This window comes from Mauremys reevesii, linkage group 22 (assembly GCF_016161935.1).
Source record: "Mauremys reevesii isolate NIE-2019 linkage group 22, ASM1616193v1, whole genome shotgun sequence".
Taxonomy (NCBI): Eukaryota; Metazoa; Chordata; order Testudines; family Geoemydidae; genus Mauremys; species Mauremys reevesii.
Window position 1 is genome coordinate 22,904,274 of NC_052644.1, and position 26,409 is coordinate 22,930,682.

Consider the following 26,409-nt stretch of genomic DNA (forward strand, 5'->3'; position numbering starts at 1 on the left):
GCCATCTTGGTTGTGGCAAAGAAGGGCGGCAGCAGAGACGCCATTTTTGGTGTGGCATAAAATAAAACAGCCCATGAGGGTATCAGGTCTGGTGGGTGGATCCTGGGGAGTGGGGGCTGGGAACCCGGCCCCCTGGGTTCTCTCCATGGCTCCGGGAGGGGAGTGGGGTCTAGTGGTTAGAGGCAGGGCTGGGAGCCCAGACTCCTGGGTTCTCTCCCTGGCTCCGGGAGGGGAGTGGGGTCTAGTGGTTAGAGGCAGGGCTGGGAGCCCGGACTCCTGGGTTCTCTCCCTGGCTCCGGGAGGGGAGTGGGGTCTAGTGGTTAGAGGCAGGGCTGGGAGCCCGGACTCCTGGGTTCTATTCTGACATCGGGGTTTTTAAGAACTTCCTGCAAAGCATGGCACCCATGGGCTCACAGGTGTGATCCTGGGCTGCAGGATACTGAGCTAGATGGGTCAAGGCTCTGATGGGGGGGCGGCTTGGGGAGCTACTGGGCTGCATGGGCCCATGGGTCGGATCCCAGGGGAGGGGGCCCATCGCTTGGATTCAGGAATTGGAGGGGGGCATCCATAGTTAGGATCCACCATCCCCTCCCACCACCTGTGGGGTGAATGAAGATGCGGGACGCCTGGGTTCCATGGAGATTTTAATAATTTCCATACATTGAACGCAGAACAATCTCTCACCCCAGACAGAAAATGAGGGAGCCCCCCCCCCGCAAACATTGATATGCATAGGCAGATTAACCCTTTGCCTGCTGAGCCAAAGCCCCCGTCCTGTCACAGACCCCACTCCCATCCACAGGCCTGGGGAGGACATGGTTGGCAGGGGAGGGGGCTGTGTCCCTACTGAATCCACTCTGGGCCAGTGCAAGGCCCCCCGGGCATGGAAATCTAGTGCAGGGTCCCCCTTTCCATGCAGGGATCTACTATGGCATCCTCCTCCTCACTGCCCAGGGATCCTCAGGGATCTCATCCTCTCCAAGATCCCTCCCTTCTCCACCTGTATGGATCCATTATGGGATCCTCTTCCTCTGCATGTAGGGATCCACTCTGGGATCCCTCCCTCCTCCTAGCAGGGATCTGGTCTTAACCCCTCTCCTCTCCAGCTAGGATCCAGCCCTCCTACTCATGCAGGGATGTGACGTGGGATTCCCCCTTCATGCAGGGTTCACGGCTGGGATCCCTCCCTCCTCTGTGCACAGAGATCCAGTTCCACACAGCAGAACCCACCACCTTCGAGGAATGGATCCTAGACCAAACCCACCCCCCTGGCACTGCCCCCACCACCTCCCAGCTACACTCCCCAAGCCCCAGCCCTGCCAGGTGCCCAGCAGAGAAAGGGTTAACAAACACCGCCCCACCAGGGACGAGATCTTTAGCCTTATGGGTCCGAGCAGGGGGGCAGAGGTGAGGAACAGGGGGACCATTCTGATCCACGTGGAGAGCTGGCTACATCTCAGTGCTGGCCAAGCCCTTTCCGTGCGTCGTTACGTGCGGCCGTTCCCTGCTGCCCCACCCCAGAGGTGGCTGCAGCTCAGCTGGGGGCATTGTCATTTTTATTACTATGGGTATGGCTCTTGCAGGGAAAGTCTTTCCATCCCACAAGCACTACATGCTGCATATAAAAAAGGCTAGATATGTACATATATACACGCACACACACACAATATAGAGAGAGAGGTGGGGGGCGCACTGCCTGGGGGATATAGAGACCGCCTTCAAACTGACACTCCCACAGCAGGGTTCAAATCCCCGGCCTTTACCCCTGAGTTAAAAGCTTGGCCCCTCCAACTGCAGTCGATCCTTCCTAGCCACTAGGGGGAGCCAGGAGCACACAGAGCCCTCTGGGTGGGACAGCCTGGCCGGGGTCCATCAGGGAGTGCGGGGGAGGGGGGCCTGCAGGATCCAGCTGGAAGGAGACGCAGGGTCCAATCCTGAGCAGTGTTGGACTAGAGCAGAGACAAGGAGGGATTTGCCTGAGTAACAAGTAAGGACAGAGTAATGGCTGAGTAGTGTTTGATTAAGGACTGAGAACCCACTAAGGTAAGCCCGAGTAGATGCTGGAAAGGGGCCAAGTACCATTTGAGTAAGGAAGGAGTAACAAATCAACTAAGCCAAAGTAAGGGCTAGGTATGGACCGAGTAACATTTGATTCAGGAGTGAGTAAGGATGCAATAACTTTTGAGCAAAAATAAGTACTATCTAAGGTTAAGACTGAGTAGGGACTGAGTAACATTTGAGAACTAATGGAGTAGTGTTTCAGTACGGACCAATTAGTGTTTGAGTAAGGAGGTAGTAACATTTTAGTAGGGTCAGATTACTCTGAGTAAGGACTGAACAACAACAACTAAGTTGGGACTGTAAGGATGGAGTACTGTCTGGGTAAGAACCAAGTAACATTTGCAGTAGGGGTGAGTAACATTTAAGATAAGACTGAGTAGGGGCAGAGTAGCCCTTGAGTAAGGACAGAGTAACATCTAGGCTAAGACTAAGTAGGGGCTGGGTAGGGACTCACAGCTGAGTACAGGCAGGGTAACAAGAGTAGGGATGGAGTAAGTACAGCGCAATGGCTGAGTAACATGTCCCACCTGCGGCACATTTGACTGAAGACTGGGTAAAAACTAAAACCAGACTGATTAGAGGTTGGAAAGCCCGAGGATCATATGAGTACGCGCCCAGGCCTGGATGGGCCGCCTGGGCCAGCGGCTCCATGATTCCAGCTGGTGTCGCTACCTCAGGAGCTCAGGCCGTCCTGAGCTGAGGCAGGAGGAGCATCCCGCTAGCCAGGGCATCTGGCCCTCGCTGCTGCTCCAGCCCCTCCTCATCCTCCCCACATATTTACGGCGAGACCAGCGGGACCCACCTCAGCCTGAGCTGTCAGCTAACCTGCTCCCGGCCGTCCCAGCCGCCCTCACTGCGCCTGAGCTCTTCTTCCTGCAACACGGGTGGCCAGCACTGGGCCCAGGCTCTGGTGGAAATCCCTCACCTGCACCCGCCATTTGCACAGCTGTGGGGTCAGCGTCACCCTGTGAGCGTCCCACGCGCCCAGGTCTCTCTGGGAGCTCCCGGCCAAAATTCTTCCTAGTCCCCTCACTGTGGCCTAGCGAGTTTCAGTTCTGTTACTCCAGATCACCCCGTGATACTCCAACCACCCTCTGGATTTATGGAGTAAGGAACAAGTAATGTGTGAGCAACCAGCTCTGGACGGAGTAAAGCTCAAGTAAGGATGGAGTAATGTCGGAATAAAGACACTGTCAGGTTTGAGCAGGGATGGGCGTAACAGGTAAACTCAGACTGGGTAAGGGCTGAGTAACAGATGAGTAGGGCCTCAGTAACCACGGAATAATGTTAGGCCAAGTAACACCTGAGCATGGACCAAACACTGAGTAGAGAGTAACAGTCGAGTAGGGGCTGAGTTCGTAGTGAGAGGATGCGAAGTAATGTCTGAGTAAGGACTAAGTAAAGACTAGGGATGGGAGTAAGGACTGAGCAGAGTCTGGGAAGTGACTGAGGAGGGGCTGAGTCAGGAGCATGCTAGGGGCTGACTACAGGCGAACAGTTATGTAACAGCTGAGGAGGGACTGAGTAAGATCTCAGAAGGGGCTGAGTGAGAGCTGAGTAACATTTGAGTAGGAGCCAAATAAGAGGCCAAGAGACTGTGTAAGATTTGACTATGGATTGAGTACGGGCCAAGTAAGAGCAGAGTAGGGGGCCAAGTAACATTTGTGTAAGGACTGAGTAGGGCTAAGTATCATCTGAGTAGGGGGTCAGGTAAGGGCTAAGTAATATGGGAGTACAGACAGTATTGTGTGAGTAGGGACTGAGTAACATGGGAGTGGGACAGAGTTACAAGGTAGTAGGAGGAGAGTGTCATGAGAATAGGGGTAGAGTAACATGAGTGGGGCAGAGTAAGGGCTGTACGTAGGAGTAAAGGGCTGAGTAACATGGAAGTAGGGCCAGAGTAAGGGCTAAGTAATGTAGGAGTACGGGCCGAGTAACATAGAAACAGGGCTACACTAAGGACTGAGGAACAGGGGAGTGGGGGCAGAGTAAGGGCCGAGTACCCTAGGAGTAAGGGCTGGGAGAAAGTGAGCCCTGAGTACTAAGTGGGGAAGGGGAGCTGGCAGCTGCCCCACTGAACTCACTGGCGTCAGCCAGCGTTCACCCCACATGCTGACCCAGCAGGACGTGGGGGCGGAAAGGGGACATGCTGGGGTTCAGGGAGGCAAAGGGACTCCTTAGGGACGCATCACTCGGATGTGGAGGGGTTGCAGACTGTCAGGGACCCCCCCACACACTGCTGCAAAGGGACCTACCACAGCTGGGGTACCTCCCCCCCGCACACACACACATCTGCAACAGCAGCCCCTCCCCGCCCCCATTTCCCCCACATCTGGAAGACTTCTGTCCCCACAGCTCAGCGGGTGTGGGGGGCAGGAGAGGAGGATTTGGGGCAGGGGGCGAGTGACCACAGAATATAACCCCCTGGATCAATCCCCCCGCTCAACCTGGGGGGTACAGGAGGGGTTGCAGCCGCCTCCCCCACAGCAGGGCAGAATCAAACACATCTCCATGGAAACATAACTCCGGGGGGCTGTCCCCCAATGCCCATCCCTCCCGGCGAGGGGGGGGGGCTATAGATTATTTCTCTATATTTATAATATTGCCTTGAAAAAATAAAACTTAAACAACATGGGGGGGGCCATCTGCCGTCCAGCCGGCGCCGACCCTCCCCCAGAAGGGGATCAAGCCCCCCCCACCCGGCCGTGGGGCATGGTCCGAGTCCCGGCACCAAAGGCAGCGTCCAACCAAAGGGGCAGAGTCTCGGCTGGGGGGGGGGGGGGGGGTTAATGTCAGTCCAGCCCCCGCCCCTCCCCGTCACTGTGGCTCGGCGGGGTCACAACAGTAAGCTGGGCCGTCCGTTCTGCCCGTTCACTGTGGGGGGGAGCAAAGGGTTAGAGAGAGACGGCGGCCCCCCCACCGCTGATGGGATTCCCCCCAGACTGCCCTCCCCCCACCCACATCCTGGTACTGCCAATACAGCGCCTGTGGGGTGGGCGTGTATTGGGGGTGATAAGGAGCAGGGTGCCCCATGCGCTCCCAGCTGGGGGGGGTCCGGATGAGGAAGCCTGGGGGGGGTGATGGGGGCCATGCTGAGAGCTGGAGGGGGCCACGGAGGGGGGGTGGAAGTACCTGACCCGAAGGCTAAAATTCAGTGTCCACTACCCGGAAGGCGGCGCCCCCTGCGGGAGAGGAGAGAGCATTCACCGCGCAGCCCGGGGCGGGGCAGGGCTAGGGGGTCCTCAAGGGGGAAGCTTCCCCCCCCCATCCTGAGAGGGAAAGGCCCTAGCAGGGCTGCAGGGGGTCCCAGCTGGGGGCAAGTGAGAGAACAGACCAGTGTTAGCAGCCAGCCCTGAAGGGCGCATTAGGTCGGGGAGGGGGGGGCTTGGGGAGCACGTCTGTGTGAGCAGAGGGGTCAGCAGGGGAGTTGTGGGCAGGAGGGGCTGTGGGTGAGGCAGGGCGGGGCTGGGGGCGATTGAGGGGCTGGGAGGGGCGCGGGGGCAGGTCTCTCCTGAGTCGGGCAGGGAGGGGCTGTGGGTGGGGCAGGGAGGGGCTGGGGCGATCGAGGGGCTGGGAGGGCGCGGGGGCACGTCTCACCTGAGTCGGGCAGGGAGGGGCTGGGGCGTCGAGGGGCTGGGAGGGGCACGGGGCACGTCTCCCTGAGTCGGGCAGGAGGGGCTGTGGGGCAGGGAGGGGCTGGGAGCGATCGAGGGGCTGGTGGGGCGAGGGGCACGTCTCACCTGAGTCGGGCAGGGAGGGGCTGTGGGGGCAGGGAGGGCTGGGGCGATCGAGGGGCTGGGAGGGGCACGTCTCACCTGAGTCGGGCAGGGAGGGGCTGTGGGGGCAGGGAGGCGTCGAGGGGCTGGGAGGGGCGCGGGGGGCACGTCTCACCTGAGTCGGGCAGCGAAGCTGAGCGCAGCCCCGTCTCCTTCTGTAGCTGAATCTCTTTTAGTGCAAATATGGACGTGGCTATGGAGACACGAGGGGGGTCACGGGGGGGCAGTTACGGCTCCCCACAGCCCTGCCCCCCCCTCTGAATTCCCTCAGCTCTGCCCAAGTCTATACACCCCCAAACCAGCCCCCACCCAATTCCTTCTTTGCTCACCTCAGCGCCACCCGACTCAGCCCTCCCACCTCCAGCCCCACCAGCCCTCCCTTCACCTCCAGCCCCAACCTGAGCTGAGCCCCCGCCCTGCCCGACTCATCCCCACCTCCAGCCCCCAACCTGAGCCGAGCCCAACCTCCCCCCACCTCCAGCCCCAACCTGAGCGGAGCCCCTGCCTTCCCTTCACCTCCAGCCCCCAACCTGAGCTGAGCCCCGCCCTGCCCGACTCATCCCCACCTCCAGCCCCCAACCTGAGCTGAGCCCCCGCCTGCCCGACTCATCCCCACCTCCAGCCCCAACCTGAGCGGAGCCCCGCCGACTCAACCCCACCACCACACACACACACCCCTCCAGTCCCCAACCTGAACTGAGCCCCCGCCCTGCCCGACTCATCCCCACCTCCAGCCCCCACCTGAGCCGAGACCCCCAGACCTCACCACCTCCAGCCCCCAACCTGAGCGGAGCCCCGTCCTGCCCGACTCAACCCCACCACCACCACACACACACCCCGACTCAACCCCACCACCACCACACACACACACCCCCCTCCCGCCCCCCAACCTGAGCCGAGCCCCCCAGCCCCAGCCCCGCGGGTCACTCACTGTCCGGGAGCTTGGTGACACGCTCGCCCAGGCAGTGGAAGAAGTGGTGCCCCATGGCCTCGGCCGCTGACATCCGCTTCCGCCCCTCGAACTGCGGAGACATGCCCCGGGGGGCGGGGTCATGGGATGGACACGCCCCTGCGGGGCGGAGTCAGAGGGATGGACCCACCAGCCCCCAAAATTCTGCTACCAGACCCTCCTCAATCCAGGGCCACTCACCGCCCCCAAATCCCCCACCCCTTATCCCACGCTATAAGCCAGTGTACCCCGCCCCCCCCCAAGCTCTCACCTGCAGCAGTTTCCCCAGCAGGTCGGCTCCATCACTGTCCAGCCTACACGGGGGACATGGGAAATATCAGCCCCCCATGAACCCACATAAACCCACAGAGGGATTTACACACACAGCCTGCAGCCCCAGGAGATCCAGCCCCCGGCGCTTCCCCACACCTCCCAGGTGGATCCAGCCCCCCGGCCGTCACTCACAGCCCCCAGAACCCCCCACGTGCAGTGGCCCCAGGGCTGACCTGGGCGCGTGGTTGAGAAGGGCCTCAGGCCGGTACTTGGGGTACTTGTAGGATCGGAACTCCTCGTTGGACAGGATCCCTGGCCACGTCTCCTCGTTGGGGGTCCCTGGGTGAGGGACAAACGGGGTGAGGATCTGACAGGGCCCCATGGAGCCCCCCACCCACCCCTTGCAGCACAGCACCCCCTGATGAGCTTCCTGCCCGCCCCCGAACCACAGTGACCCCCACTGAACCCCCCACCCCCCCCCTGCGGCATGGTGACCCCCGCTGAGCCCCCAACCCACCTCCTGAAAGGGAGATGATGTGGGGATTTTCTCTTATTATGTTGTATGTGAGTTTTATTGTTTTGCATGAATACTGTGTGTGCCTCAGTTTCCCTGTGCGCTGCACCAATGCCTAGGTGGTGGGAATAAGGGTGTGTGACTCTCGGGAGGGGGAGTCCAGGGCATCTGGCCCAGGACTCCCCAAGATGGACTTGGCTGAAAGTCTCTGATTTCTGTGCTAACAAGCTCTGCTCTACGCCGTGTTCCTGTCATTTAATAAACCTTCCCTGTTACCGGCCAGCTGAGAGTCTTGGTTGGCTGCGGAGTCGGGGGGCTCCCCCAGCCACCCCCCCCCAGGTGGACTCGCTGGGGGAAGCGCATGGGGGGGACGGGGATGCTGAATGCTCCGGGGTCAGACCCAGGAAGGTGGAAGCTGTGGCAGCTTCTTGCCCGGGGACGGTCTGCTCCGAGAGAGGAGGCTCCCCCCTGCCCGGCGGGTCCCAAGCCGGGCAGGGTCCTGGCTGGCTTCGTAGGGAGCAGCTCCAGAGCATCGCTCCAGGGACTCCATGACCCCCCCTGCCAAGCCGGCTCCCCACCCCCTGCAGCATGGCACCCTCCGACCCTGCTCCCTGCAGCACAGCCCCCCCTGCGCAACCCAGGCCTGCCCCCCAATCGCCCCCGCTGACCCCCCAGTGTCCCCCACCGAGCTCCCCCCTCACCGAGGATGCGGAAGATGAAGTGCAGTTGTTCCTCCACAGTGGAGCCAGGGAAGAGCGGGCGGCCCGTGGACATCTCGTAGAATATGCAGCCCACGCCCCTAGGGGAGAGGTGCTGAGGTCAGGGTGCCCAGAATTGGGGGGGGGGTCCCCCTGGCACAGCCCCGCCCCCAGTTCCAGGGGCCACTCAGAGGCACAGCACCCTCGCCCCAGCATGACAGACGGCAAAACCACCCGGGCTGCAGGTGGGGACCTGCCCCCCGCCCGGGCTGGTGCATTGCCTCCCCCCCCCCCCGAAATCGCCTGCCTTCCCCTCCCTGCCTGGGCTGGCACGTCCTGCACCAGGTGGTCTGAAGCTCCAGGACTGAGGCGGGGGCGGGGGGGGGGGGGTGTCGGTGTCACTGATCAGGCCCGGCTGGACACAGTGGGGTGGGAGGCTGGGGGCTGCATGGGGGAGGGGGCAGCACTTTGGAGGTGGGGTCCCGGGGGTCCCCGCGTGGTGAGAGAGCAGGAGAGGCCGGGCCCAGATAAGGGAGCTGGACTGGGGGCACGAGGAGAGGAAGGGATAGGAGGGGCGCAGAGGACCAGTAAGGGCTGGGAGGAGAAGGGGGTCAGGTCCCAAGCCAGGCAGGGGATGGAGGGTCAGGGCAGGGCCCAGGCCGGGCGGGGTCACTCCGCCAGCAGCCATGGCCCCCCCAGGCGCCCCCCCAGCTCACCACATGTCGATCTGCGTGGAGTACTCGGTGGAGCCCAGCAGGATGTCGGGGGGCCGGTACCAGAGCGTCACCACCTCGTTGGAGTACGTCTTGGTGGGGATGGACTTGGCCCGCGCTAGACCTGGCACAGAGAGAGGGGGATGGCACGGGGGGGCGGGCGCTGGGGGGGTCCGGGGGGCTCGCCGAAGTTGGCCAGCTTGAGCTCGCCCCGCTCGTTGCTGAGCAGGTTCTGGGGGTGGGGGTTTGGGGGGCCCTGGGGTTCCGGGGCTCACCGGTCGGCCAGCTTGAGCTCGCCCGCTCGTTGATGAGCAGGTTCTGGGGGCGGGTGGGGTTTGGGGGGCCCTGGGGGGTTCCGGGGGGCTCACCGAAGTCGGCCAGCTTGAGCTCGCCCCGCTCGTTGATGAGCAGGTTCTGGGGTTTGAGGTCGCGGTGCAGCACCTTCTGGCGGTGGCAGTACGCCAGGCCCCGCAGCAGCTGGAACAGGAAGAGCTGGGGGGGGGACGGAAAGGCGCCGTCAGCCTGGCCGGGGGGGGGGCCCGGGAGCCCCCCCAGCCCCGCCCGCGCTCACCTTGACGTTGTGCATGTTGATGAGGTTGCCGCAGTCGTCCAGGTACTGCTTCAGGTCCTTGTCCTGCGGGGGCAGGGCAGGGTTAGCGCCACCCGGATGCCGGGGTCCCCTCGAGCCTCCCCCCGCCCCCCCACTCACCAGGTACTCGAAGACCAGGGTCAGCGACTTCTCCGTGTGGATGATGTCGTGCAGGGTGACGATGTTGGCGTGTTTCAAGTCCTTCAGCAGGGACACTGGGGGGGGGGGAGAAGGGGAGAAGGGAGGCGAGTGAATCCCGGCCCTCCAGCCCCCTAGCATGCTCCCCCTCCACACCCTCCAGCCTGCCCCCCCGGCACCCCCAGCCCACCCTCCAACCTGCCCCCTCGGCACCCCACAGCCTTCTCCACCCAGCACCTCCAGCCTGCCCCCCGGCACCCCACAGCCGGCATCCCCCAGCACCCCATAACCTACCCCTAGACTGCCCCCACAGCCTGCCCCTCCCCGGCAGGTACCTTCCCGGATGGCCGTGCATGGCGCCCCCTCCTCGTGCTCCAGGCGAATTTCCTTCAGCGCCACCAGGTTGTCTGTCAGTTTGCTCTTGCCCTTATAGACGGTGGCGTACGTCCCCTGTGGGGCAGCGATGGGGGGGGGGGGGGGACAGGACCTGGAGGTCACAGCTGGAGGGCCCTCCTGCCCCATCCCCCAACCAGTCACTCGCCCTCCTTCCCTGGCCCATGACCCCCACCCCAGGGTGCCCCCAGTCCAGCACCCTGATCTCTGCCCCATCACCCACAGTCCCCTCCCCAGCCCCATGGCGTCTCTCCTGGCCCCTCCCTCTAATCTCACCCCTTGGCTCGGACCTGGGGGGGGCATTAGGACCTCCCCATGCTCCCTGGGGCCCAGCTCCCACCTCTCCCAGTTTGTCCAGCTTCACGTAGGTCTCCAGCTTCCCGAAGCCGATCTCAGACTGCGGGCGAGAGACCGGCCGTGAGACGCCCGCCGGGGGTGGGGGGGGACAGCTGGGGGGCAGCCAGCCAGGGAACACTGGGGGCTGTAGGGTGCTGGGGGCAGGGTGGGGGCACCATGGGGCTGGCTGGGGCGAGCCGGGGGACACATGGGGTGGGCCAAGGCAAGCCGGGGCATACGTGGGGTGCCATGGGGCTGGCCGGGGCAGGGGACAGTGGGGACCCGTGGGGCGGGGGTACCCATGGGGCAGGCCAGGGCAGGGGACAGCGGGGACCCGTGGGGCGGGGGAACCCATGGGGCAGGCCGGGGCCGGGGGCAGCGGGGACCCGTGGGGCGGGGCAACCCATGCGGCGGGGGAGGGCGGGGGACCCGTGGGGCGGGGGAACCCATGGGGCAGGCCGGGACAGGAGCCGGCGGGGGACCCGTGGGGCAGGCCGTGGCAGGGGACAGTGGGGACCCGTGGGGCGGGGGAACCCATGGGGCAGGCCGGGGCAGGGGCCAGCGGGGACCCGTGGGGCAGGCAGGGGACCCATGGGGCAGGCCGGGACAGGGGCCAGTGGGGACCCGTGGGGCAGGCCGGGACAGGGGCTGGCGGGGCGCCGTGGGGCAGGGGACCCGTGGGGCAGGCCGGGACAGGGGCCAGCGGGGACCCGTGGGGCAGGCCGGGACAGGGGCCAGCGGGGCGCCGTGGGGCAGGGGACCCGTGGGGCAGCCTCTCACCAGCGAGACGCGGCGCAGGCGCCGGCTGAGGGGCTGCTCGAACAAGGGGCTGTTCAGCGCCAGCTTCTCCAGGCAGCCCTCGGGCAGGCGGATGTCGGCCGGCAGCGAGAGCCGCTTGTTGATGTCCTGGGGGCGCAGGGACGGGGGTCACAGGCGCAGTCAGAGAAGCCCCTGCCCCCTCGCCCCCGCAGGCAGTGACCCTGCCCCTCCCCCCCGAGATCTCCCCCGGCCGCCCCCACCTCGGAGGAGATCTTGCGGGCCGAGCTGTGGCGCATGCGGACGCGCACGGGGGACTGGACCTCGTCGGACGAGGTGCCGGACGCCTGGTCGCTCTCCCCGTCGGAGCCAATCTTCACATCCTCCTGCACCATCTCTGGGGGGCAGAGCAGTGGGGCGTTACCGGGACGACGGACAGACAGCACCCCCCAGCAGAGACCCCGGCCGGCCACTGCCAGAGACCCCCAGCCGGACCTCCAGGCAGCCCCCAAGCACACAGCGCCCCCTCCTGCGGAGCCAGCCCTCGCCACAGCGCCCCCTGCAGGATACCCCTCAGCCAGCCCTCGCCACAGCGCCCCCTGCTGGATACCCCTCAGCCAGCCCTCGCCACAGCGCCCCCTGCTGGATACCCCTCAGCCAGCCCTCGCCACAGCGCCCCCTGCTGGATACCCCTCAGCCAGCCCGCCACAGCGCCCTGCTGGATACCCCTCCGCCAGCCCTCGCCACAGCGCCCCCTGCTGGATACCCCTCAGCCAGCCCTCGCCACAGCGCCCCCTGCTGGATAGCCCCCTGACCCCCGACAGTCCTCGCCACAGAGCCCCCTGCTGGATACCCCATAGCCAGCCCTCACCACAGCGCCCCCTGCAGGATACCCCTCAGCCAGCCCTCGCCACAGCGCCCCCTGCAGGATACCCCATAGCCAGCCCTCACCACAGCGCCCCCTGCTGGATACCCCATAGCCAGCCCTCACCACAGCACCCCCTGCTGGATACCCCTCAGCCAGCCCTCGCCACAGCGCCCCCTGCTGGATAGCCCCCTGACCCCTGACAGTCCTCGCCACATCACCCCCTGCTGGATACCCCAAAGCCAGCCCTCGCCACAGCGCCCCCTGCTGGATACCCCTCAGCCAGCCCTCGCCACATCACCCCCTGCTGGATACCCCATAGCCAGCCCTCGCCACAGCACCCCCTGCAGGATACCCCATAGCCAGCCCTCGCCACAGCGCCCCCTGCTGGATACCCCTCAGCCAGCCCTCGCCACATCACCCCCTGCTGGATAGCCCCCTGACCCCTGACAGTCCTCGCCACATCACGCCCTGCTGGATACCCCTCCGCCAGCCCTCGCCACAGCGCCCCCTGCTGGATACCCCTCAGCCAGCCCTCGCCACAGCGCCCCCTGCTGGATACCCCTCAGCCAGCCCTCGCCACAGCGCCCCCTGCTGGATAGCTCCCTGACCCCCGACAGTCCTCGCCACATCACCCCCTGCTGGATACCCCTCCGCTAGCCCTCACCACAGCGCCCCCTGCTGGATACCCCTCCGCCAGCCCTCACCACAGCGCCCCCTGCTGGATACCCCTCCGCCAGCCCTCACCACAGCGCCCCCTGCAGGATACCCCTCCGCCAGCCCTCGCCACAGCGCCCCCTGCTGGATACCCCTCAGCCAGCCCTCGCCACAGCGCCCCCTGCTGGATACCCCTCAGCCAGCCCTCGCCACAGCGCCCCCTGCTGGATACCCCTCAGCCAGCCCTCGCCACAGCGCCCCCTGCTGGATAGCCCCCTGGCCCCCGCCAGCCCTCACCACAGCGCCCCCTGCTGGATAGCCCCCCCCGCCAGCCCTCGCCACAGTGCCCCCTGCTGGATAGCCCCCCGCCAGCCCTCGCCACAGCGCCCCCTGCTGGATAGCCCCCCCGCCCCCAGCCTTCCCCACAGCACCCCCTGGTGGAGACTCCCCCTCTCCCCAAGCCAGCCGTCGGCACAGCCCTCACCCTCCCGACACTGCCAGGCAGCCAGAGGCAGCACCCCCAGGCCAGCTCAGCGCGCGTTGGCAAGAAAACCCTGAAAGCAGCTGGCAGGGAGGCCAGGGGCCAGTGCCCAGAGCTGGAGCTCTGAGAGTGACCCCCCTGTGTCCTGCCAGCCCGGCTCAGCCGCCCACGTAATAAAACACAAACCACAGCCACTGAAAGAGGGAGAGGCTGGTTACCCCTGACTCTGCCGGCACTACAGCCTACAAGACCGCCCCCCCCCCCCGCTCTGACCACTAGACCCCACTGCACTCTCAGAGCCAGGGAGAGAACCCAGGAGTCCTGGCTCCCAGCCCCCTCCACACTCTAACCCACTAGCCCCCATTCCCCTTTCCGAGCTGTGGCCTGCTCCGCAGAAGGGGGGCTGGCTCAGGGGGGGGGTCCCTGGGGTCTGCACTGCCCCTCCATAGTCACCTAGTCGGCTGGCACGGGCGAGGTGGGCGCTCAGGCTGCGGGTCATGCCCGGGCGCGGCCGGCGCTGCAGGAAGGAATAGACGCTGCGCGAGGCGCCCCAGGGACGCCCGCTCTTCCCCGCCAGGCCTGGGGGGCACGAGACATGGGGCGCAGGGGAGCCCAGCCCACAAGGGGAGAAAGATTGGGGGAGGGAGCCAGTCACACACCCAGGGGAGAGGATGTGGGGGTTGGGTTGGAGGGACCATACAGATAGGGGAGTAGATGGGAGGGTAGATTGGGGGAATCATGCAGCCCAGGGGAGGGGGCAGATGGGGTTGTCACACAGCCGGAGGGGGAGAAGGTCACACAGCCGGAGGGGGTGCATGGGGGGAACGTCACACAGACGTGCGGGGAGGGAGGAAGATCACACAGCCAGTGGGGGGTGCATTATGGGGATGGGGAGAGATATCACAGCCGGTGCGGGATGCATGGGGGTGGGGAGAGGTCACACAGCCGGTGGGGGGTGCATTGTGGGGATGGGGAGAGATCACACAGTCGGTGGGTGGTGCATAGGGGGGAAGGTCAAACAGTCAGTGGGGGGTGCATTGTGGGGGTGGGGAGAGGTCACACAGCCGGTGGGGTGTGTGGGGGGGGGGGGTCACACAGCCGGAAGGGAGGAGGACAGGGAGGGGGGCCAGAAATTAAACACAGACAAAAAAGAAAAGAAAAAGAAAATGAAGAAACAAAAATACAACAGAACAGAAACAAAATCCAGGACCCCTGCGTAAGGGGCACAGACCAGCCAGGGGGGACGTACCCGTGGTGGGGCCATGGACACCCCCGTGCCTGAGGGGCTCACATCAAACCAGAGCACTGGGGTCCAACCATCCCCCCGAATCCCAACCCCCCAATAAACCCTGGAAAGAATCAGTAATGTCCCCTTCATCCTGGCTCCCACCCCGCTCTAACCCCTAGACCCTATTCCCCTCCTGGTGCAGCGGAGAGAACCCAGTATTTCTGGCTCCCAGCCCCCACTACTCTAACCACTAGACCCCACTCCCCTCCCAGAGACGGGAGAGAACCCTGGAGTCTTGGTTCCCAGGAGTCTGGGTCCCCTGTCCAAACTGCCTCAAACACCCCCATTTGGGGCTTTGGTTCAGTCCAATGGAGGTGGAACCCGGCTGTCACACCCCTACAGCCGAAGTTAAATGGTATGTTCCACCTGGCCATTGACCACCTCTAGGGAGCCAGCCAATCGTTGCTCAGCTTGGTGCCTAGGTTGGTTCCCAAATGGGCCACCAGCAATGGGGAGGGTGCGGTGAGGAGGGAAGGGGAGGCAGCCTTTAAAGGGACAGCCATGCCCAGAGACCACCACACAGGCACAGCCAGGGAGGTCTTAAAGGGGCAGCCACATCCCCAGACCCTTTACGGGGTCCATCCAATGGACACTTTAAAGGGGCCATAACACCCACAGGGAATCTTAAAAAGACAGCCATGCCCAGGTAACACCTTAAAGGGGTAGCTATGACTGCAGAAAGCCTTAAAGGGGTGGCCTTTTGCACAGATTCCTTTAAGGAACCATCTTGTAAGTGGAACACCTTAAAGGGGCGGTTACGCCCAGAGAACACCTTAAAGGGGTGGCCAGGCCCCTCAAATGTCTTAAAGGTGCAGCCACAGCAAGAGCCAGCTTAAAGGGAAGGTCTCAGTCCGGATCCCGTCCGGGCCCAGCACAGAAAGGTCCCATGGGAAGGTGCCGGAGTAGGCGGAGCTGCCCCGGAGCAGGCCCGGCTGGGGGAGTGGCTCACCGGTGTCACTGCTGTTGTTCTCCTCGATGTTGATCTGCTCATTGAGGTTCTTCTCGGCTGTCCGGCTCCCCCGCAGGGTCATTGAGAGCTGCCTCTTGATCTTCTTCATCCGATCCATGGTGGGGCCAGGGCTGGGGCTGCTGCACGGAGGGGAGAGGACACCACAGGCTGAAACATCAGATCAGGTACACAGGGAGGGATCCCCTGGCGCTGGGATGCAACCACCTCTGGGGCAGGGCAGATGGGGAACAGCCGCACATAATGCCGCACAGGGACTGCTCTCCCAGCACTGAGATGCAACCACCTCTGGAGCAGGGCAGATGGGGAAAAACTCTAGGGGAAAGAGTCTAAGGAAATTTACTAACCACGAGCCGCCTACCCCACTCCCCGGCTAACGGCCATGCCAAGCAGAGGTGGGTCAGGGCAGGGGCTAGGCATGGTGTCGATGCTCCCACCCCAGCATGTGTCTCACATTACGCCCCTGGTAATGGACAACCCAGACGGATTAGTCACCCTGCAGCATGGCTAGCCAGCCAGTGCCCCCACATCAAACCCAGCAGTCAGCTGGCCCCCAGATCAGACCCCACAAGTCAACCAGCCAGTGCCCCCCTGATGAGCCCCACAGGCCAGCCAACATGGTGCCCCCCCACATCAGACCCATGGACCATAGGGAACACGTGGGGGTGCGGTTGGGCCCATATGTCTCCCCCAAAGGGTCAGCTGTAGGGGGACTCAGGGTGGGGCCCTCGACAGGAAGGGGGCACAGTAGCTGATGGGTGGAAGGACTGAAATGCCGCCCCGTTAACACTGAAGACTAGTGATGACTCACAGGAAAATTGATGTTACCATGGCAATGTTTGAACAGCTGTCTCTGGGAGGAGCTTGGGGCATGTGGAAGGAGCCAAGGTTAGTGGGTGGGGCTTGGGACTCTGGAAGGAGCCTGTGTGAGAAGGGATCTTGGGGGAGGAGCTTGAACATGGGGAGGCTTGTGGGAGGAGCCTGTCAGAGAGGGAGTGGCTTGGGGTTTCTGGAAGGAGTCTGTACAGTGGCAAGGCCTTGGATTTGTGGGAGGAGCCTGTTACAGTGGGAGGGGCATGTTGGCAGAGATTGTCAAAGGGAGGGGATGGTGGGTGGAGACAGAGTGGGAGGAGCCTATGTGAGTGGGAGGGCCTTGTGGTTGTGGGACAAGCCTGGAGAAGCAGGAGAGGGTTGGGGGGAGCCCGCAGCATGGGGAATGGTGGCAGGGGGGCGGCTCCCAGCAGCTGGATGCCCCCACGGTGATGGTGAATTAGCAAAGTGTACCCGTTGCCATCAGTAGGCTTCAGGAGTAACGCCCGGCTGTGACACCGGGGGCAGTTCACATCCCTCCGATTGGCTGGGGGGCTGGAGCAATCTCCACGGCCTCCAACCGCCGCTCCGGTGTGAGTACATGGGGGAAGGATACGCAACGGTGGGTGGAAGCACAGGATGGCAATAGCCAAGCAGGGGGCTGCAGGGTGGGGGACTGGGCAGGGGGACTCTCCCCAGGCAGGCAGTGCCAGGCGATGGGGGGCACCGTGCTGTGTGGGGCAGGGTGGGTAGCAGGGCACACTCTCCCGTGGCAGGCAGGACTGGGCACTGGGGGCAGGGGCTGGGCAGGGGGCTGGGGGACTGGGCACAGGGACTCTCCCCGGGCAGTCAGTGCCAGGCGCTGGGGGGCACCGTGCTGTGTGGGGCAGGATGGGTAGCAGGGCCCACACTCCCGTGGCAGGCAGGACTGGGCGCTGGGGGGGGAGGGGTGCTGTGGAGAGCAGGGCAGGGAGCGCTCTCCCCCAGCTGCTAGTGCTGGCCCCACTGAGGGCAACTCAGGCTGCCCCTTCCTTCACCCGACAGAAGCATCTGCAGAATGCTCTTGGCTTGAGCTGCCTGCCAGGGGCCAGAGCAGAGATCCAGCCCCATGCAACCCTGCCCCCCAGCACATAGGGCACCTACGGCACGGGCTTGTGCCACGCCAACCCCAGCCCAGGGCTAATGAAGCACCTGGCAGCTCACTTGTCCTGGCAAGGAGTGGGGTCTAGCTGGGGGGGGGGGGGGGCTGGGAGCCAGGACTCCTGGGTTCTCTCCCTGGCTCTGAAAGGGGAGTGGGATCCAATGACTTCGCACCATCTACGCATCACTGCGATTTTGGGGGGACTCTGAGGTGGACCTGAGTAAGCAGCAACCCCTGTCCCCTCCAGGGGCACCGGCTCCCATGTGGCACGGTGAGGAGCTGGGTCTACATACCCCCTCCCTCAACGGCTCTGGATCCCCACAGGAGCCCTGTGGGCAGGGCCGAGGGTGGGCTCAGCTCCGGATCCGAGCGAGGGAAATGCCAGAGCTCGGCTCAGCCGAGAGGCTCACCAAGGTTCCCCAGCCTCATTCTCATCCCCGACCCGCCTTGGCCACCAAGCCCCAGCTCTGGGACTCCCGGGAGTCGGACACCAGCCTTCCTCTCGGGCCCCCGCTGCTCGCAGGGCAGGGGGCACCAGCGATAGGTCACCTCCAGCACCCAGAAAGGACTCGAGGGGGTGGCAAGGCTGGGGGGAGGGGAGTTTGACTGAGCTGGCTTCCCCCCCCATGCCCCCCACTCCCACCCGGCACCCCCTGCTAGCCCCGCCCTGTCTCCCTCCACCCCCCCCAGTGCCCCCCACTCCCTCCCCGCACCCCCTGCTAGCCCAGCCCTGGCTCCCCCCCAGTGCCCCCCACTCCCACCCACACCCCCTGCTAGCCCAGCCCTGACTCCCTCCCCCCCCGTGCCCCCCATTCCCGCCCAGCACCTCCTGCTAGCCCAGCCCTGGCTCCTCCCCAGTGCCCCCACTCCCACCCACACTCCCTGCTAGCCCCGCCTGGCTCCTCCACCCCTCAGTGCCCCCACTCCTCCCACACCCCTGCTAGCCCCCAGTGCCCCACTCCCACCCCACACCCCTGCTAGCCCAGCCCTGGCTCCCCAATGCCCCCACCCCACACCCCCTGCTAGCCCAGCCCTGGCTCCCACCCTCCAGCCCCACACCCCCTGCTAGCCCAGCCCTGGGCTGCCCCTCCCAGCTGTGCTCTGGGGGGCACGTCCAATGGACCAATCCAAGGAGCATCTGTCTCCACAATTACTCCCCCCGGGTAAAGGCCAGAGATGCGGGGCGCAGGGATCCTACCGGCCGGCCAGAGGGAGGAGGCCCAGGTCTCGAAGCCGCAGCTACAACCACCATGGGGGGGGGGAGAGGAGGCCTGGGGAGCGACTCACTGAGCTATTAATACCTCCTGGGACCAACTGACCTACCGTGGGGGGCGGAGCCTGGGGTAGCAGCCGAGGGGGGGGGGGCATGCAGGGAGAGAGCTGCCCCCCAGACACCCCAGCGCGATGCCCTGGACCAGCCCCCGGGAGCCCCATGCCTCCAACCCCCCCCCAAGACCTCTGAACCCTTCAAGACCCCCAGCCCCCATCCATCGGCCCCCTCAGCCCCCAAAGTCCCACCCCCCATACGACACCGTCCATCCCCTAGACACCCCTGGGCCTGGCCCTGACCCCCATCCTGAGCGCCCCATCTCCTGAGACCACGCCCCCCCTGCAAAGATCTTCCCCCACCCCTCTCACTCCTCCTGCCTTCAGCCCATGGACCCAGCCCGACCCCCCCCCCCAAAACACCCAACACTCAGATTCCCTGGCTCAGACCCTGTCTCCAGCCCTGAACCCTCCCCCCCACACCATCCTACCCCCCTCCAGCCACAGAGCCCCTTCCCCTCCCCAGCAACACGTGGGGCACTGGAACCAGCGCCGACTGCCAGGGGAGAGCGCCCCACTCCCTGCAGAACCAGGGGGCAGGGAGCCAGGACTCCTGGGTTCTCTCCCTGGCTCTGTGGGAGAGTGGGGTCCAGTGGTTAGAGCCGGGGGGAGAGAGCTCCCAGCAGCTGGCACCAGGTCCCACTCCTCCCCAGCTCTCTGCCTGAGAGCAGCCCCAGGGCTGTGGCAGGGGCAGGGTCGGTCCATCTGAGGCGAGCGCCGGGGGTCAGTCAGGCCCCCAACTCCCTCAGAGTCAGCCAGGCCCCAGCCAGCCCTTCCAAGGGGCAAGGACAGAAGCTCCCCAACTCCCAGAGTGATCTGCTTTGAAAGGCCAATGTGCCAGGCCGCTGGGTCCCCCCCACAAGACACCAGCCAAGGCGGGGGCCCCGGATCTGCCTGCCCCACCCCCCCGCCCAGGATCAGCCCCATCTCAGACACTCCCAGCCTGTGCAGTGAGCACCAGCCATGGGACAAGAGCCCCACACTGCAGCCACCAACTGTGCCCCTCCCAGACCCTCACTGCCCCCCAACGCACCCAGTCCCACATGGTGGGACCCTCTCCAAAGAGCATCAGCCACCACCGGCCCACACGCCAGCCTGGGTCATCACCCCAACCCACCCCACACAGCTTGATATAGCCCCTCAGTCAGCCCCACACACAACCCAATCCAGCCCCCCCATCATCCCCACACACACACAGCCCGATCCAGCCCCCACATACAACCTGATCCAGCCCCCCCCACCATCATCCTCCCCACACACGCACAGCCTGATCCAGCCCCCGCCATACACACAGCCCGATCCACCCCCTCGCCTCTCAGCCCCCACACTCAAAGTAACCACATGATTTAGATTTAACCCAGGCTGGGGCCTTTGCAGTGAACTAATCCTGTCTGGGGGGGACCTCAGCTCCCAACCACCACCACCCTTATTCCCAGGAGTCAGGCACACACAGATGCAACCTTGTCCATGTCCCCCCAGCACATGGGAGAGGGGGGTAAAGACCCCTTGCTATCCACCCAGGATTCCTGCATTCACTCACTGAAGGGAAGAGCCAGGAATCCACCCCAGGCATGGGGGTGGGGATGTCACCCCCACCCACCCACCCCCTCACTGCAGCGATCCACCCCACACCCCTCTCTGCCCCACACAGGGGGAGCGACTCCCCCACCTGTCCCAACACATGCAGGAGTGGGAGCAATTCCCCCCTACCCGATTTAGCCTGACTGCACAGGGATCTGGTGAGTGGAGAGATCCCAGAGACCTCCCAAAATGGATTCCGGCAACCCATCTCTCACCCCCCCACCCCCCATGCTGGGGGAAGACATGACAGGCCACCCCCCACTGTCCTGGATCCATTTCAGACACCCGATCCCCTCCCCACTGGATCCCCCAGGTAGATGACTGGTGGGAATCCCCCCAATGAGCAAGAAGAGAGTGCAGAGGGATCCACTGATGTGGCTAGGTCTGCAGTGAAGGGTCATAGTGGATCACAACAGGGGGAGCTCCCCAGACCAGCTAGAGAACATGCTGAGGGCTCACCCCAGATTATTCTCTCTCTGTGGAGACCAGGACTAGATCTCAGAGGCAAACAGCCTCGGTGGATCCCTGCTGGGACAGAGCCCCTGAGAGGGGAGCAGAGAGAAAGATACCTAGAGTGACAATCCAGACTAGACACCTACAAAACAGGACGCGCTGATCTCAGAAGTGAGAGTAGATCCCCAAACACTGAACAATGGGGAGAGGGATCTAGTAGGTGTAGTAACAACCCCAGGCAATCAGGGCAAAATAGATCACCAGACTAATAGAGTGATCCAGTTAGGGTCAATTGCCAGAGAATGTCACACGGGATCTTGGTGTGATGAGATCCCTGGGGGACTGAGTGGATTCCCAGCCCAAGATAAGTGAATAGATCTCCACAAAGTGACAGGGGAGTTAAGTGTGTGAGGATCCCTGTAAGAGTTAGCATGGGAGGTAGATCCTTGCAGGGAGGTCAGGGTAGATTCCTGGGGGGGGTCACAAAATGATCCCCAGGCCAAGGGGTAGAACAGAGGAACCCAGTGTGGGTATATCTCAACACCAGAATGTAGATTCCTGAATGTCAAAAGTCACCATGGATCCCCCAGTCCATTAAGGGCTGGGATCCAAGTGATCCAGTATGAATGTATCCCATGAGGATGATGACAAGTAGATCCCAGAGGTTGCAGTGGATCCCCCAGACAATAAGGAAGGAGAAGATTAATCACTTTTAGGTGTACTTCATGAAGTGGATCACATAGGACAGCAAAAGTGGGTAGATCCTATGGTCAGAGATCACAGGGGATCCCAAGTCTAGCAGAGAATCCCATGTGAATGGATCCCATAGGGTCAGAATTCCCCTAATGAATGGGGACCCCTTTGAGACCCCTAATGAATGGGGAAGAAGCAGAGGGGGCTCCAGTGCATGCAGATCTGATGTAGCCTGGATGGATAGATCCCATGGGTCACAGCAGACCCCCCAGCCCAATGAGGGAGAAGATGGATCCAGTGCGAGTTGATCCCATAGACCAAGTGGTGGATACCAGGCACACAGTGGATCCCAGACCAACATGACAGAAGATGTGTGATCCCGTGGGTGCCAATCCCCTGGGACCAAGCAGGTGGATCACAGGGTCACAGTGGATCCCAGCCCAATAGGTCTGAAGATCCATGGGATCCAGTGGGTGTCAATCCCACAGGGCTGCAGTGGGTGGATCCCACAGAGCCCAAAGGATCCCAACCAGATGGGACAGATCCATGGGATCCAGTAAGAGTTGATCCCATGGGACCAAGTGGGTGGGTCCCCAGGTCACAGTGGATCCCAACCGGATGGAACAGAAGACTCATGGGATCCAGTGTGTGTTGATCCCGGGGGGTCCCAATGGATCCCAACTGGATGGGGCAGAAGATCCATGGGATCCAGTGAGAGTTGATCCCATGGGACCAAGTGGGTGGGTCCCCAGGTCACGGTGGATCCCAGCCTGATGGGACAGCAGATCCCCGGGATCCAGTGGGTGTCGATCCCCTAGGGTTGCGGTGGGTGGATCCCGGGGTCCCAGTGGATCGCCAGGCCCCGCCCCACGGGGTGTCTCTTACCCTGGCTGCCGCTGCAGGGGGCTCAGCGCTGCTGCTGCGGGTCCCAGTAATCCTCAGCCATGGCCGCCGGCTCGGCCGCCCGGGGCTCGGCTCCCCTCAGCCGCCCATGGTCCCCCAGAGCCCGGCGAGAAAGGGGAGGGGGGGGTTGCGCACAAGTCTCCTCCCAGCGAGCGGCGCCTCCCCCTCCGCCCAGGCCACCTCCCACCCTGCGACTGGCTAGCGCCGGCCCCCGGCCCGGCCTCCCCCCCCGCGGGACGTACCACTCCGCGCACCAGGGGAGGGCCACACGCAGGGAGCAGCCAGGGCAAGCCGAGCCCATCCCCGACGGTGGGGGAATTAGGGATCAGCAACCCCCATATCCACTAGGGGCTGGTGGTAAACTGAGGGCGGAAAAAAGGTGGAAGAGGGCTATCACCCCCCTCTTTTTATTTGGTACGGTCCCAACTGGCCCAGCGCGGGTGGGCGCTACCATTACTGAGAGGGAGGAGCACCCTGAAAGCGGAGCGCTAATCCCCCTGTTTTACGGGACCCTCGGGGAGAGATCAATAATATATTAAGGGATATTATGATGCATTAATTAAATAAGTCTGCTGAAGGGAGCCCAGTAGCCAATTGAAACTAATCCTTCCCGTTTTTACAATGGTACTTTCTTAACTGTCTTCTCTTTCCTCAATGGAAACGTCCCCAACCGCCTTCTTCTCTCATGGGGGCTGTACCATTATAACAAGCAGCTGGGGGAGGCAACGGCAGGCTTTTTCTACCTGGCAGCCAAACAGAGCCACGGTTTCATTTTCTATGTGCATCTCTAGACTATTGAAGCACAGAGAGGCATGTGGAAAGGGGAATAAGCCATGTATTGGCCGGCTCCATTCCCCCCCACAGTCTAGAGTGAGCTCGCCCGACCTCTTCTCTCGTAACTGAGAGGATGAGCAATACCATTAAAAATAGGGGTGTTCACATATATAATGGGACTGGGCCATAGAAACAAAGGGCATTTAAATCAGGGTGTGTAACTCAATTAACCACACGATTTAATTACGGGTTTGAGCGACGGGGAATTAAAAGGACTGAGAAGTGGGGAGTCTCCATTCTTCCCACCTACACGGGGAAGATAATGGTTTGACCCATTGAGAGGCGCCGAGAACGGTTGGGCGGTACCACAGAGTAAAGCGGGCGGGGGGATATTTATATATCTGGACTCCAACATTTATAAACGATAAAAAAAATTATAACATTTTCAGAACCCTGATTAAATACTAACACGTGAACAAAGGAGTTTGGGTGAGAGGGGGCGTAAAACATGGTCACTCATAGAGGTTGATAGTGGTTTAGTCTGCAGACAGGACTGCGCGAACGTTGGCCGCTACCATAAATAAAAATGGGGGGAGCAGATTAGAAAATAGGCTTCTACCAAAATAAATAGAGTAAAAATGGCTCAGACGGGATTTATGTCCATTTTCAGGTGCTCAGTTGACACCGGGAAGAGGGAGAGACGCGGGGTGAGAAGAGGGGGGACGGACCCTTTGGGGGTTAATAATGGTGTCGCCCACAGGCAGGGCCCCGCGACGGTTGGACCCTACCATTAACCGCAATGGCGGGGTTCCATAAAAACGAGGAAAAGGGGGATTAGAGAGATGGACTATCCCCCCATTAGCCCCAAACATCCCTCCCCCCACCCCGTCAGACAGGCTCACCCATCCCCCCCATCCAGCATACCCCTCCCCCACCCAGACCCCCAAACACCCATCACTCCTCCCCCACCCCATCATACAGCACACCCTCCCCACCCATACCCCTTCACCCCCAAACACCCATCACCCCTCCCCATCCCATCATACAGCACACCCTCCCCACACATACACCCATCACCCTCCCCATCCCATCATACAGCACACCCTCCCCACACATACACCCATCACCCCTCCACAACAAACAGCACACCCCTCCCCCACCCATACCCCCATCACCCCCCAAACACCCATCACCCCTCCATCACCCCATCATACAGCACACCCCTCCCCCACCCATCCCCCCAAATACCCATCACTCCTCCCCCACCCCATCATACAGCACACCCTCCCCACCCATACACCCATCACCCCCAAACACCCATCACCCTCCCCATCCCATCATACAGCACACCCTCCCCACACATACACCCATCACCCCTCCCCATCCCATCATACAGCACACCCTCCCCACACATACCCCCATCACCCCCAAACACCCATCACTCCTCCCCACCCATACCCCCATCACCCCCAAACACCCATCACCCTCCCCACATACCCCATTAGCCCCCAAACACCCATCCCCTGTCATACAGCACACCCTCCCCAGCCAGACCCCTATTATCCCCAAACACCCCTCTCCCATTGTACAGGACACTCCACCCATCATCCCCAAACACCCGTCCATCCCCTTCGCACCAGTCCCCCATTATCCCTACACACCCCTCCATCCATCCACCCATCTCTCTATTCACCATCACCAAACATCCATCCACCCACCTAATCCATCCCTTCAACCCTCCATCCCCACACACCTCTCCAGCCATCCCTCCATCCCCAAACACCCACCTTCCCTTCAGCCAGCCCTCTATCATACACCCCTCCCACCTCAGACTTCCATCCATCCCCCCACTTGTCCATCCCTCAACATCCTCCAGCCAGCCAGCCAGCCAGCCCCCCCATTCCCAAACACACCCCTCCCTCCTTCCATCCATCTCCACACACATCCATCGACGGGGCCCCGATCTCAGTCGGGGTCTGGGCAGCTGTCACGGAGTCCCCGGGCGATGCTCTGGAACTGCTCCCCACAAAGCCAGTCAGGACTTTGGGGAGCCTCCTCTCCCTTGGAAGTTGGAGCAGACTGTTTTCAGGGCAAGAAGCTCACACAGCTTCACCTTCCTGGGTCTGACCCTGGAGCATTCAGCATATGCCCCTCCATGCGCTTCCCACAGCAAGTCCGCCCAGGTAGGGTCCTGGGGAAGCCACAGGGTCCTGCATCCCCACTCTGCAGTCAGACGTGACTCTTAGCCAGCCAGTAAAACAGAGGTTTATTAGATGACAGGAACACAGTCTAAAACTGAGTTTGTAGGTACAGAGAACTGGACCCATCAGCTGGGTCCTTTCTGGGGCCCAGCGAGCCAGACAACCCTGTCTGCCCTCACTTCCTGTCCCCAGCCAGCTCCAAAACTGAAACAAAAAAAACTCCAGCCCCGCCCCCGCCCACCCCTTTCTGGCCTTTGTCTCTTTCCTGGTCCAGGAGATCACCTGATCTCTTTGTTCACCTTTAGCTATTCCCTTGCAGGGGGAAGGGCCCCGGCCATTTGTTGCCAGCATACAGAGTGTCGGCCATTTATGCACACTGGGGACTTAAGAAATGCATAGCGGAAACTGAGGCACCTACACACTATTCAGAGGAAACATTAAGAACAGTCCCACTTAGTCACAGCAGCGCCCGGCACAACGGGGGCCCTGATCTCGGTCAGGGTCTGTGCAACGCCCAGCACGATGGGGCCCTGATCTCGGTCGGGGTCTGGGCAGCACCCGGCACGATGGGGCCTTGATCTCAGATGTGGCCTGTATGTGCTATTGCAATCCAATGACTTGCCCTATAGAGAGGGCAGGGAATGAACCCAGGAATCCTGAGCTGTCTCCCGGAACCTGCTCTCCTGACCCTTCTCATCAAGCTCTGGAGATCTTTCCCCTCCTAGCTGAGTCCCGGAGCCAGCAATGTCGCGGCCCCTGGACCATATGGCTGTGCCCTGTGGGCTGGCCAGAGTGGGCATCTGTTAATTGCTGTCCCGTTGCTGTTGCTGGCATCAGGTTGGCGCCCTGGTGCCTCCTTTATACACATCCAGCATCACAATAGATAACCAGGGCTGGGAAACAGCCAGGGCTTTGCGGAGGGCCGTGCCACCGGCACTTCCTGTGCAGCAAGTGATCCCCTCATTGCAGAGTTTGGAGAGGGATACCCGGGCTAGATGGGTCATGGGTCTGATCCAGGGTGCTGGGGGAAGAGGGGATATCAGGCTGTGAGAGGGCACCAGTTTTCAAATGTG

The 26,409-nt window shown here is 62.6% G+C and overlaps 1 protein-coding gene across 4 annotated transcripts; it reads right to left on the minus strand.

The window, feature by feature from the left end:
• Positions 1-2,361: 2,361 nt before the first annotated feature.
• On the minus strand, positions 2,362-22,735 carry CDK16 (cyclin dependent kinase 16). Of its 4 annotated transcripts, none has more exons than XM_039510519.1 (18): positions 22,604-22,735; positions 15,437-15,576; positions 13,653-13,778; positions 11,460-11,593; positions 11,221-11,346; positions 10,445-10,501; positions 10,047-10,161; positions 9,694-9,788; positions 9,556-9,618; positions 9,353-9,476; positions 8,988-9,108; positions 8,275-8,372; positions 7,293-7,398; positions 7,058-7,100; positions 6,769-6,859; positions 5,953-6,030; positions 5,194-5,243; positions 2,362-4,935 (listed from the first exon to the last, which is right to left on the minus strand). In XM_039510519.1, the coding sequence occupies exons 1-17, from the start codon at positions 22,660-22,662 to the stop codon at positions 5,206-5,208; spliced, it is 1,614 nt and encodes a 537-aa protein (XP_039366453.1). In that variant the 5' UTR covers positions 22,663-22,735; the 3' UTR covers positions 2,362-4,935; positions 5,194-5,205. The 4 variants fall into 4 exon arrangements, with proteins under 4 accessions (XP_039366453.1, XP_039366455.1, XP_039366456.1 ...); XM_039510521.1 differs by lacking the exon at positions 22,604-22,735 and adding an exon at positions 22,344-22,561; XM_039510522.1 differs by lacking the exon at positions 13,653-13,778.
• Positions 22,736-26,409: the final 3,674 nt, after the last annotated feature.